Source organism: Pristis pectinata, chromosome 9, assembly GCF_009764475.1.
Source record: "Pristis pectinata isolate sPriPec2 chromosome 9, sPriPec2.1.pri, whole genome shotgun sequence".
Lineage (NCBI taxonomy): Eukaryota > Metazoa > Chordata > Chondrichthyes > Rhinopristiformes > Pristidae > Pristis > Pristis pectinata.
The window spans coordinates 245,729-259,722 of NC_067413.1; the positions used below are offsets into that span (position 1 = coordinate 245,729).

The 13,994-nt window shown below is 52.8% G+C and overlaps 1 protein-coding gene across 1 annotated transcript in view; it reads right to left on the reverse strand.

Annotated features, from left to right (window-relative positions):
- Positions 1–13,994, reverse strand: part of sspo (SCO-spondin) — a 358,698-nt gene that overhangs the window by 232,877 nt on the left and 111,827 nt on the right. Inside the window, 10 exon segments of the mRNA XM_052023421.1 lie at positions 297–476; positions 1,254–1,403; positions 4,046–4,165; positions 4,864–5,142; positions 7,212–7,353; positions 10,824–11,037; positions 12,010–12,130; positions 12,626–12,695; positions 12,999–13,236; positions 13,660–13,813. Coding sequence (XP_051879381.1) covers positions 297–476; positions 1,254–1,403; positions 4,046–4,165; positions 4,864–5,142; positions 7,212–7,353; positions 10,824–11,037; positions 12,010–12,130; positions 12,626–12,695; positions 12,999–13,236; positions 13,660–13,813 — 1,668 coding nt within the window.

The window sequence follows — 13,994 nt, forward strand, 5'->3', positions numbered from 1 at the left end:
TTCCCATCTCCAACCCACCTCCTGACCTCTGGTCATCGACCCCTGACCCGTGGTCATCAACTCCTGACCTGTGGGCATCAGTCCCCAACCCATGGGCATCAGTCTCTGGTTGCCACTGTCTGGTTCCTTGTTCAACAGTTCTGCCCCAATGATGTCCCTAAACCCCCACCTCCGAGTCACCAGCCCCTGCTCCTGGACCTCCCACCCTGTGGTCCCAGCCCCTGCACCCTGATCATCCTGTACTGACCCTGTTCCTGCATAGCCCGTTCCAAGCTGTACCCAAGTCCCTGACCTACCGCAGTCCTTCTCATCGGAGCCATCCTGGCAGTCAGGCTGGAGGTCACACATCTGGTGCTGGGGAAGGCACTCCCCACTGCCACAGGTGAACTGTCTGATTGAGCAGGTGCTTGGACGAACGGTGGAGACCTTCAGTCCCGAGATCCTTGCTGGGGGCGTCACTGGGGCGGGAGATGAACCTGGACCCAAGGATCAGGAAGTCAGAATGGCCATCTATCCCAGCGTGCACTGGCCACAGACCCATCAATCCCTAACAAGCTTGTCCAGACGTACTGTTGAAAGTGTCCTGACTGCTTGCATCACGGTCTGGTACAGCAGTTCCAATGCACAGGAACACAAGAGGCTACAGAGGGTAGTGGACACAACCCAGTCCATCACGGGCACAGCCTTCCCCACCATTGACAGCATTTACAGGAGGCGCTGCCTCAAGAAGGCAGCATCTATCATCAAGGATCCCCTCCATCTGGGCCATGCCATCTTCTCACTGCCACCATCAACAGGAGGTACAGAAGTCCCTCACCACCAAGTTCAGGAACAGCTGCTTTCCTTCAAGCTTCAAGTGCTTGGACCGACCTGCACAACCCTAATCCTACTTCAGCAACGGAACACTACGGACCACCTCTTGCACTGCCGCAGACTTGTCTCTCATCGTGTGTTTTTGCACTAATGTCTTGTTTTACAATCTTTTTCTTCACTGTCTGATATAATTTATTATAACTTACGTTCTGTGTTGTCTGTACCTACGTGCCTGTGATGCTGCTGCAAGTTTCTCGCCGTCCCTGCGCCCCGCCGACCCTGCGCCCCGCTGACTGGTGCACACGGCAATAAACTCCACTCAACTTGAATCCCAGAATGCACCAGTCACAGCTCTATCCATCCCATGATGCACTAGGCACATGGCCACCCCACCCCAGAATGCATTGTCTGCAGTGCTGCCCACCCCAGAATGCACTCACCGCAGTGCTGTTCATCTGAGCCGTCAGGACAGTCGGGAATCCCATCGCAGACCCGGTCTGAGTCGATGCAGTCAAATGAGCTGCACTTGAACTGTCCGTGCAGACAGAGAACTCGGAGAAATGGAGGCAAGTTTCCCCAGAATTCTGGACCTGGGGTTGGGGGGGGGGGGGGGGGTGGGCGGAATTGAGGCAGGAAAAAGGTCAAATCATAGAAATCATGGAATCTCAGCACACGAGACTACTTAACTTGATCTTTCAATCTGGCCAAAGGTGAGCAGGTCCCTGCTTCTGACCTGTGACATTGCAACTCCCTACCGTGCGGGTACAGGTCTACGGCAGACGCCATCTCCCTGGCCCTACACTCAGTTCTGGAGCATCTGGACACTAAAGACACCTCTGTTAGACTATTGTTTATTGACTACAGCTCCACCTTCAACACTATAATTCCAAGCAAACTCATCACCAAACTCTGAGACCTGGGACTCAACACCTCCCTCTACAACTGGATCCTTGACTTCCTGACCGACAGACCGCAATCAGTGAGGATAGGCAGCGACACCTCCGGCACGATTATTCTCAACACTGGTGCCCCACAAGGCTGCATCCTCAGCCCCCACTCTACTTCCTGTACATCATGACTGTGTGGCCAGATTCTGCTCTAACTCCATCTACAAGTTTACAGATGATACCACCGTTGTAGGCCACATCTCAAATAATGATGAGTCGGAGTACAGGAAGGAGATACAGAGCCTAGTGACATCATGACAACAACCTTTCCCTCAATATCAGCAGAACAAAAGAACTGGTTATTGACTTCAGGAAGGGGGGCAGTGCACATGCACCTGTCTACATCAACGGTGCTGAGGTCGAGAGGGGTGAGAGCTTCAAGTTCCTGGAAGTGAATATCACCAACAGCCTGTCCTGGTCCAACCACGTGAATGCCATGGCCAAGAAAGCTCACCAGTGCCTCTACTTCCTCAGGAGGCTAAAGAAGTTTGGCATGTCCCCCTTGACACTCACCAACTTTTATCGATGCACCATAGAAAGCATCCTATCCAGATGCATCACGGCTTGGTACGGCAACTGCTCTGCCCAGGACAGCAAGAAACTGCAGAGTTGTGGACACAGCCCAGCCCAGCACATCACGGACACCAGCCTCCCCTCCGTGGACTCAGTCTATACTTCTTGCTGCCTCGGTAAAGCAACCAGCATAGTCAAAGACCCCACCCACCCCGGACATTCTCTCTTCTCCCCCCTCCCATCAGGCAGAAGATAGAAAAGCCTGAAAGCACGCACCACCGGGCTCAAGGACAGTTTCTATCCTGCTGTTATAAGACTTGAACGGTTCCCTAGTATGATAAGATGAACTTTTGACTTCAAAATCTACCTCGTTATGACCTTGCACCTTACTGTCAGCCTGCATTGCACATTCTCTGTAGCTGTGACACTTTACTCTGCATTCTGTATTGTTTACCTTGTACTACCTCAATTCACTGTGTAATGAATTGTCCTGCATACTGTTCGTACAGATCAAGTTTTTCACTGTACCTCCGTACAAGTGACAACAATAAGCCAATTCCAATTCCAAGGATTTGGCCAGCAGCTTTATAAGTGTGGTTAGTGCTGCCGCTGGCACTAACCGCCCAGGTCTCATGTTTCACAGTCCCACCACCCACACTATGTGAAAAATAACTTCCTTGATTCCCTTTAATCTTTCCACCAATTAACAATAAACAGCAGGATATGCAGGGCGTACACTGAATGTACAAACAATACATGTAGGACGTACACTCAGTAGGAAGAGCAGGGCGGGCACATATTATTGGAAGGTGTGAGGGACAAATGGATCTCAGGGTCACTAAATGTTGTGTCACCGGTTAACAAGGCCAGAAGGGATTGCAAAGCTACCATGTGGGATCACTGATGGAGACAGTCATAGAGTTGTACAGGGCCTGATTCAATCAGACCCTTCAGCCCATCACATCTATGCTGACCATCATGCCTGTCTCTACTAGTCCCACTTGCCTGCATTAACTCCATTTCCCTCTCTGCCCTGCTCATTCAAGGACCTGTCCAGATGCCTCTTAAATGTTGTTACTGTTTCTGCCTCCACTGCCTCCTCTGGCAGCTCATTCCAGACATCAACTACTATGACTGCCCTTTGAATCCCCTTTAAACCTCCTCCCTTTCACCTTCAACCTATGCCCCCTGGTTTTAGACACCCCTACCCTGGGAGACTGACTCTGACTCTGCCCCATCTGTTATTAAGGACAGTCAACATGGCTTTGTGCATGGCAGGTCACATCTTACAAACTTGACCGAGTTTTTTATGGAAGTGACAAAGGTGGTTGATGAGGGTCGGGCAGTGGATGTTATCTACATGGACTTCAGTAAGGTATTTAACAAGGTGCCTCATGGTAGACCCCACCCCTCCCCCCGCCACCACCTTCTCCAGCCCCTCAGCCCTACTGCTGTGTTCCACGGTTGACATTGCCAGGAGCTTCCCTTTCCCCTGTCTATCCTGCCTGCATGTCCCTTTACACCCAGAGAACTGGAACCAGAGCTCTGCAGGAATGTACTTGTCCTGAACTGTCTCAGTCTCCTGCTCATCCCTCCCACAGCTTCCAACTTGTCACTTTTGCTGCATCATGTCCCACCCAGTGTAACCTGCCTCAGCTGAGGGAGAGAACAGTGGGTAAAGAGGATCGGAGGGAGAGGGAGAGGGTAAAGAGCTGTGAGCACAGTGGGGGAGGCAGGCTGGGGGTGTGACAAGTCCTGTGCTGAGCACTTACTTTGTGTTGGCTCTGATGTACTCGTCGTGTTAACACTGAGGGGTGGAAGGTTATCAGCCTGTGGTGTTGAGGACAGACTCCACCTGGACCCTGCCGGCGAGCTGGAGAGCGAACCCCATCCTGCAGGTGTTGGGAATGAATCGGGCTGTGGAGGGAGTGTTCCTGAAAACAGTGCAGAGAATGGCTCCACAAGTTAAAGATACAGCGAGTGTCAGCTATAGTCAAAAACATCATCAGATACGAGGGAGTGTGAGGGCCGAATGTATCCCAAGGCACTCGAGCAGTGAGGCGCAGAGAGATTGCTGGGGCTCTGGCTGAGATTTTTAAATCTTCGCCGACCACAGGTGAGGAGCCAGGTGACTGGAGGACAGCAACTGTAGAACTTTCATCGTAAGGATAAAGCAGGTAATTAGAGGCCAGCGAATCTAGAGGCAGTGGTAGGGAAGTTATTGGAACAAATTAATCCTCACGTAGAACAGCAGGAGTTGGTCAGAGATGGCAGCATGGATTTGTTGGTGGGAGATCCTGTTGGACGAATTTAATTGAGTTTTTTTGAAGAGGTAACTAAATTAGTGGATGAGGTTTACATAGACTTCAGAACAGCCTGTGACAAGGTCCCACAAAAACGGCTGTTCCAACAGGTTAAAGCCCAGGTAATCCAAGACAATTTGGTAAATTGGATCCAAAATTGGCCTGGTGATCGGAGGCAGAGGGTGATGATGGATAGGTATGTTGCTCAGGGAGAGATTCAGGGTAAAGGAGAGATAAATGGTCCTGGAGGAGGCAGCAATGTTTGCTCCCAGCTGAAGAACACTCACCACATCCCTCTTCATCAGAGAAGTCCCTGCACTCAGGCATCTGATTGCACAGGGCCGTGGAGGCATTGACACATTCTCCACTCTGACACTGGAACTCTCCCTGCTGACAGAGGTTGGGTAGGAAGGGCCTCGGTGGTGTGGTAGGCTGCCAACCTCTGGATGCAGTCCAAGCACCCTGCGAGCCTGTGTCCAGAGGGCCCTGTGTTGTGCTGGTTACGGAGGTAGCCGGGGATCCCGGAACTCCTGGACCCAGAACCTGCTCCAGGGTCGACAACTGGGCTACAAAAATGACCAAATGTTTCATTATCGAGAGGCATAGACCCAACAATATGAGCAGGTGCAACAGGGGCAGGTGGGGAGGGGGCAAGGGCTGGGGGGGAAAGAGTGGGGAAGGGGGCAAGGGAGAGTGAGAGAAGGAGAGCAGGAGCGGGCAAGAAGGAAAGAGGGAGGGGATGAGGGAAGGGCAAAGGGAGGGAGAGGGAAGAAGTGAAGAACAGGCAGAAAGATAAAGTGGACATAGCAATGGAGGGAGGGAGGGAGGAGGGTGTGGGTGTGGACAACGTGAAGGAGAGGAAAGGGAGGGTGGTGAGAGGGACAGTGAAGAGAGAGTGGAAGGGATGGAAGGAGGGAGTGAGAGAGGAGTAGAGAGAGAGAGGCAGGGAGGAAGGGAGAAAGGAGAGGGAGAGAGCTTGCAGGTAAAAAAAACATCTGACAAGTGGGAGTCTTTTAAAAGAGAGGGTTGGAGTTCAGGGCAGATGTTCTGGGAGGGTGAAGGCAAAGATGGCAAAATTAGGGAACTATGGATAACAAAGGTTATTAAGGGTTTGATCAGGGAAAAAACCGTGATGAAGGTTATCGAAGATTACAAAGATTGATCAGCCAGGGAAGTGGGCCAAGGAATGGTGTCAGAAGCCGGAAACAGAGCAGAAAGGATTTATGAGGATGGACTCCAAGGACGGAGTTATAGGGAGAGGTTGGACAGGATTGGACTTTATTCTTTGGAGTGTAAGAGACTGAGAGGTGATGTTATCAAGGTGTATAACATCATGAGGGGCATAGATAGGGTGAATGCACTCATTTTCCCAGGGCTGAGGAATCAAGAACTAGAGGGCACAGATTTAAAGTGAGAGGGGAGAGACTTAATAGGAACTTGAGGGGCAACTTTTTCACCCAGAGGGTGGTCCGTATATGGAATGTGTTGGATGTTGCCTGGATTGGAGGATTTTAGTTATGGGGAGAGATTGGATAGGCTGGGCTTGTTTTCCCTGGAAGCCTGAGGTATGACCTGATCTAGATATATAAAAGTAGGAGGCATGGTTGGTGGTCAGAATCTTTCCCACAGTCCAGGGGTGTCAAAAACAAAAGGTCACAGGTTTAAGATGAGGGGGAGAGTTTCAAAGAAGATTTGAGAGGAAAGTGGTTGATGTCCAGAACTCGCTGCCAGAGCAGATGGTGAATCAGAGACAGTCACTATGTTTCAGAAACATTTAGACAGGCAGAAATAGGCAAGGTGGAGTAGGATATGGTCCTAAGGTGGGCAAATGGGATCAGTGTAGGTGGGCAAAATGGTCGGCATGGACATGGTGGGCCGAAAGGCCAGTTTCTTTTTTTAAATTTACAGCATGATAACAGGCCCTTCCGGCCCAATGAGTCTGCGTAACCCATTTTAAACCCATATTAACCTACCCGTACGTCTTTGGAATGTGGGAGGAAACTGGAGTACCTGGAGGAAACCCACGCAGACACGGGTAGAACGTACAAACTCCTTACAGACAGTGACAGGAATCAAACCCCGATTGCTGGCGCTGTAATAACGTCGTGCTAACCGCTATGCTACCGTACCGCCATGCTGTACGACTCTGTGATTCTATGAGAGCAAGGAGAGGAGGGGGAGAGAGGCGAGGAGGGAAGGCTGAGAGGGGGAGAGAGGTGAGAGGGAAAGCGAGGGGGGGAGAGAGGCGAGGGGGAAAGCGAGGGGGGAGAGAGGAGAGGGGGAAAGCGAGGGGGGGAGAGAGGAGAGGGGGAAAGCGAGGGGGGGAGAGAGGAGGGGGGAAAGCGAGGGGGGAGAGAGGCGAGGGGGAAGGCTGGGAGGGGGAGAGAGGGGAGGGGGAAGGCTGGGAGGGGGAGAGAGGGGAGGGGGAAGGCGGGGAGGGGGAGAGGGAAGGCTGGGAGGGGGAGGGAGGCGAGGGGGAAGGCGGGGAGGGGGGAGAGGCAGGAAGGCAAGGAGGGGGAGAGAGGCGAGGGGGAAGGCGGGGAGACGGAGAGAGGGGAGGGGAAGGCTGGGAGGGGGAGAGAGGGGAGGGGAAGGCGAGGAGGTTTGGCCGGAGTCTGGCCTGTAGGTCACTCACTCCAGGGACAGCCAAGAATTTCAGTGCGCAGGAAGATCCCATTAATGTGTTGGACTGGAATAATCCTCAGGTAACGAGCGAAGATCAGCTGTTTGAGGTCCTGCCTCACTGGAGTGTTACTGTCAGAATTTGCTCGAAGAATCTAGAACCAATGATTTAAGTTAAGCCAAAACGTCCACGAGAGGTCTCTTCAAAATGAATGATCTGAATGTCAGGAGCAGGAGTGGGTCACTCAGTTTCTCAAGCCTGCTCCACCATCCAGTGAGATCACAGCTGATCCAGACTTGGCCTCAGTACCCCTTCCCCGCTCACTCTCCCCATCCTGATTCCTCTGTAGATTGACGTCTGTCAGTCACCACCTGAATATACTCAGTGACTCCAGCTTCACCACTCTCTGGGAGAGAGTCCCAGAGATTCACTACGGTCTACGAGAAGAAATTCCCCTCATCTCTGGCTGAAACTATGGCCCCTAGTTCTAGTTACCCCCTCTCAGCATCCACCTGTCAACCCCCTTCATTAGTTCATGTTTCAGTAAAAACTCATCTCATTCTTTCAAACTCCAGTGTCTGAACAAGTTTTAATCACTATCTGCTGTTTGTAGGATCTTGCTGTGTGTATATTGACTGTTGTAATCCCAAGGCTCACGATGGAAATGTCCAACTACAGCACCTGCAATCTGTAATCCCCTTTCAGAATCACAAAAGGTTACAACAGGGGTGGAGACCATTCAGCCCTTTGAGTATGTACCAATTCCATGTAGGAGGAACCCAGCTTGTCCCACACCCCAACTCCCCCAGTACCCCCTCCCCCTGATCCCACTCCGCTGGTCCTGCACGTTCTTTCCTTTCCATTTCTCAGCTTTCTTTTGAACACTGTTGAATCTGCCCCCGTTTAGCCCCCTGTCCTACATTCCAGACACCAGGCCACCTTGGCTTTGGTTTGCTGACTATCTTCATCCCATGTTCGCAGGTCCTTGACTTCTGCACCAACGGGAACAGTTTCTTTTCAGCTGCTTTGTACCCTTCATAATTTTAAACACCTCCATCAGATCCCCTCACAACCTCCCCTGTTCCCAGCTCCTCCAGTCTGTCCACACACCTGAAGTCCCTCATTCCTGGAACAATTTTGGTAAATTCTGCTCCCTCTATAACGCCTTTCCTAAAGCATGGTGTCTAGAACGGAACACAATACTCCAGCTGTGGCTGAGGGCAGGCATGGTAGTGTAGTGCTTAGTGTAACGTTGTTACAGCACCAGTGACCCGGGTTCAATTCCCGCTGCTGTCTGTAAGGAGTTTGTACGTTCTCCCCGTGTCTGCGTGGGTTTCCTCCGGGTGCTCCGGTTCCCTCCCACATTCCAAAGACGTACGGGTTAGGAAGTTGTGGGCATGCTATGTTGGTGCCAGGAGCGTGGCGACACTTGTGGGCTGCACCCAGAACACTCTATGCAAAAGATGCATTTCATTGTGTGTTTCGATATACATGTGACTAATAAAGATGTCCTATCTTATCTCATGTATAAAGGCCCATCATGACTCCTTACTCTTGAACTCTGAGCCCCTATTTATAAGGCACAGATTCCATTATGTTTCCTCAAAGGTCAACAGGGTGGATGCAGGGATAATGCTTCACCAGGTTGGGTCTGGAACCAGGGATCACAGTCTTAAAATTAAAGGTCACGCTACATGACAGTGAGAAAGATTTCCTTTACCAAGAAGGTGGTGAGTCTCTGGAATTCATTCACTATATTCCAGACAGAGGTGAACAACTTTTGAAATTAAGGGTATCATGGGATACGAGATAGTTCGGCGGCACTGAATTAGATCAGACAGGATCTCATAGAATGTTGGGGCAGGAGCAAGGGTCTGAAAGGCAACTCCATCTCTGGTTTCTTTTGTTCTTAAACTGATCTGCTGCTTGCAGTGAAGTGTGAACATATGTCCCAGAAGTCACTCCCCTTGTACTCCTGACAGAAGTGTTGACGTTGCCTCTCCTCGTTCCGTCACCCTCTCCACCAGTCCGTCTCTACCTCCTTGAAGTCTGTTACTCTCGTCCTCACAGTTCACTGACTTACATCTTTTGTATCATCTGCAAATTGTCCCCGGTATGTCCAAGACCAAGCCATTAATATGATGAAAAGCAGTGGTCCTGGTACTGACCCCTGGAACTACGTGTACATTTCCCTCCAGTACAAGGAACAACCTCTCACTGCCAATCTCCCTGTCCCTTCACTGGGCTGATTTTCTACCCAGGCTACCACAGCCTGTTTTACTTTGTGGCCTTCAATCCTGATGACAAGCTTATTATGTGACTCCTTATCAAACTTTCTTGGAAGTCCATATATCCCACACTGGCTACAATTACCTCACTGACACTCTCTCTTGCTTCAGCAGAAAAACTCAAACAAGTCAGTGAGATATCATTTACTATAAAAATCGAAGCTTGCTTTCTCTAATCATTCCCTACTTGTCCAAGTGACAGTACCTGACAATTGGGACTGGTGCCAACCCAACTGCTTTTGGTTCCTGTGTTGAACAAGGGTGGAGCATTTATAATTTCCAGTCCTCAGGCTCAACCCTGAATCTGAAGGTGTTTGGGAGATCGTGGCCTGGGTCTGCATTTCCCTGAACTTCCTTCCTTCAGTGACCGATGATGCACCCCATCTGGACCACGTCTGTCACATGTCACACCTGGACACCACCCTGAGCTTCAGGAGTGGGTGGGGGGAGAGGGGAAGGGTCCATCACTCTGACCTGAATAGCAGGCAGAGAAACCAGTCAGCTGACCACACGTGTGTCCAGGAAAATATTCCTGACACTCCACATTCCACAGCACTCCTCAACAACGATTTGCCCTGTAACTCATAGCTTGTAATACATAGTCCATAATATCCATCCGCTAATGTTTGTTACATGTTATCTGCAATACCCATCCTGTAATGCCTGTAACATGTGGTCTATAACATCCATCCTGTAATGCGGTCTGTAAAACCCATCCTGTAACGTGGTCTGTAATACCCATCCTGTAATGCCTGTAACACTCATTCATGGAAAATTTAAGACATGGGAGGCCACTTGGCCCCTCATCCACGTCAGTCGATGAAGAGCGGCCCAGCCTAATCACATCTCACAGCTCTTCCAATACGCATCTGTCTTCTGTCTATACATGATGAGGGCTTCCACCTCTCCCATTGGACAGGCAGTGAGCTCCAGATTCTCCCAAAGCCACACGTCTGTTACTTCCCCCCTCACTCTGCAAAGACCATATGATGCCCATCCTGTAACCCCTGACTGCTATTGCCTGTCCTGTAACCCTCGCCCTGTAACCACTGGACGCTATTGCATGTCCTGTAACCCTTGCCCTGTAACCACTGGACGCTATTGGCTGTCCAGTAACCCTCACCCTGTAACACCCGCCTGCTATTGCCTGCCCTGTAACCCTCGCCCTGTAACCCCTGGCCACGATCGGCTGTCCTGTAACCTCCGCCCTGTAAACCCCAGCCTTTATCAGCTGTTCTGTAACCCCCACCCTGTAACCCCTGGTTGATATTAGCTGTTCTGGAACCCCTAATCTGTAACCCCTGACCCATAACCCCTACCCTGTAACACTCCCTACCTGTGCAGGCAATGTCCAGTCTGTTGTGCCTGTGTAATTTACAAAGTGGATCCCATCGTAACTGGATGTGAGCCTGTAGTGGGTGATGAAGCCCCCGGATCGAGTCCCTCCCTGGGTAATCACACCGGATACAAATGTCGGCACCAGAAAATCCACCTGGAAGTAAGGGCTAGGATCCCAATCTGCCGGGCTCCAGCCAGGCTCCAGGTTCAGTCTGAAGGACAAAATATCCAGTCATTCAGCACCCCAGGTCAGTGACCGCGCCCCGGACAAGCGACCGCGCCCCAGGTCAGCGAGCCCACCATGGCCCGGGTCAGTGACCGCGCCCCGAGTCAAGACCCAACCACACTCCACAGTTCTTGATGTGAAATCTTGTGGCAAAAACTGCTCAGTGAGAGATATGGCAGTGATTCCCACACCGGGTCACACCCCACACCGACACTGGTCACACCACACCAGGTCACACCCCACATCGGGTCACACCTCACACCGGCTCACGCCCCACACCGACACTGGCCACACCCCACACTGACACTGGGTCACACCCCGCACCGACACTGGGTCACACCCCGCACCGGGTCACACCCCACACCGACACTGGGTCACACCCCACAGCAGGTCACACCCCACACCAACACTGGGTCACACCCTGCACCGGGTCACACCCCACACTGACACTGGGTCACACCCCACACCGACGCTGGGTCACACCCCGCACCGGGTCACACTCCGCACCGACACTGGGTCACGCCTCACAGTAGGTCACACCTCACACCGGGTCACACCCCACGCCGAGTCTGGTCACACCCCACAATGGGTCACACCCCACACCGGGTCACACCCCACACCGACACTGGGTCACACCCCACACCAGACTGACCATGACGTGGGTCAGTCAGACAAGTCAGAACCCTCCCTGCAACCCCACTCCCTACACCTTCGCTACACTGTCCCCACACCACCACACGATCTCACTCCCTACACCCCCACCCCATCCCACACTCCCTACACCTCCACACCATCTCACTCCCTATACCTTCACTACACTGTCCCTACACCCCCACACCATCCCACACTCCCTACACCTCCTGCTCCTTCACCCAGAGACTGAGGGTTCTCTGCCTCCTCTGCCTGGCTGCCTCTCCACCTCGGTGCTGAGACCCTGAATGCAGGGAGGGGAACTCACATGTTGGGGATGATGTTGAGACGTCCAGCGTCGGGGGGGTTGCTCTCCCGAGACGACGAGGCACTCAGCTGCTGGTAACGGATCCGCCCATCCTCCAGCCCCAGCGCCTGGTCACAGGGACCTGAGGGGAGGAGCAAGAGGTCAGTGGGGGCGGGTGGGCAGAGCCAGTGTATTGATATTTATTTATTATTGTCACTTGTACCGAGGTACAGTGTAAAACTTGTCTTGCAAACCAATTGTACAGGTCAATTCATTATACAGTGCAGTTACATTGGGTTAGTACAGAGTGCATTGATGTAGTGCAGGTAAAAACAATAACAGTACAGAGTAAGGTGTCACAGCTACAGAGAAAGTGCAGTGCAATAAGCTGCAAGGTCACAACAAGGTAGATCATGTAGACAGGGAAGGGGGCGATGGGAGAGGGAGAGGGGGACAGGCACGAGAGGGGGGAAGGGTGAGGGGGAAGGGGCAAGGGGGAATGGGCGAGAGGGGGAGAGGGGGTTGGGGGAGAGAGGGAGAGGGGGAAAGAATGGGGGAGAGGGGGAGGAAGAAGTGGGGAGGGGGAGGAAGAATGGACAGGGAGAGGGAACACCAGATAGGGGCTGCACTGCTCTACCTGGGGGCTGGGGCCGGGAGATGGGCTCTGCAGATCTGTCCCTTCCCTGAGCCTTGGTCCCGGGCTCCATCTGTGGAGAGGTAGAAAGAACCAGATGGTGAGCACAGGAACCCAACAGCCAACCCCTCCCTGAAACCCTCCCGTTCCGCTCTCCCACCCAACACCTCCTCACCGACTCCCCCCTCCTGGAGTCTGCTGTGCCAGATGTTCAGGGAGAGGGTGGCCTGGTGAAAGGTCTGTTGGAGGACCCACCCTTGGGCCTGTTGCTCAGTGTTGTCCTTGTTGGCTTCTTACCAGTGTCCAACAGCACTGACAACCTCACACCCACCTGTGTGGGGGGGGTCCCAGTTGGCTCTCCAACCCTTGGCCTGACAGATGTGCGTTTCTGGTCAAACTGTTGTGCCTCTGTGATCTCTGAACCTTGGCGTGGTGGAACGAGGGTGGTGCTTGATGAGATCCCAGCGGATGGTCCAATGATGGCCCAGCGGTCGATGTCTGAGGTGGGCAGTGAACTAGTTGCTGGAGTCCTGGTCCATGTTTCCTGGGAGCTTGGCTGGTGGTCAATCCTGCTCATCTCTTGGGCAGTGACCATCTTCAAACTCTGTGTGGTACTGGGAGAGAGATAGGTCATTAGTCAGTGAGGGAGGGAGGGAGTGGCAGGGAGGGGTCACTGGTCAGTGAGGGAGGGAGTGGCAGGGAGGGGTCTGGTCAGTGAGCGAGGGAGGGAGTGGCAGGGAGGGTCACTGGTCAGTGAGGTAGGGAGGGAGTGGCAGGGAGGGGTCACTGGTCAGTGAGGGAGGGAGGGAGTGGCAGGGAGGGAGGGAGGGAGGGAGTGGGAGGGAGGGAGGGAGTGGCAGGGAGGGGTCATTGGTCAGTGAACGAGGGAGGGAGTGGCAGGGAGGGGTCTGGTCAGTGAGGGAGATTCCCAGTCAGTGACGGGGATGTGGGGTTTGACTGGGTGCCTCAGGCCGCACACACTCCACCCCCCTCACCCCACAGGGACCCTCCAGCTCCACTGACGGACAGTGCGTTACCTGGAAATGACACAGCCGATCTCATCGGTGCCATCCCTGCAGTCTGAGTGCCCGTCACATCTCCTGGACACTGACACACACGTCCCACTCACTCTGCAGTGGAACTCTGACTGTAGACAGCCCCCTGGACCCCTCCTGGTTGAGGGAACCGTTCCTGAGGGAATAACAGCCACCAGTTACAGGAGCAATGGGGAAATGCAGCTCACATTCAAGCACACTCGCACAGCACACACCACCACACACACACTGCACACTCACCACACACACTGACACTCACCACCACACACACACACTGCACACACATACGCCGCACACTACACACATCACACACTCAC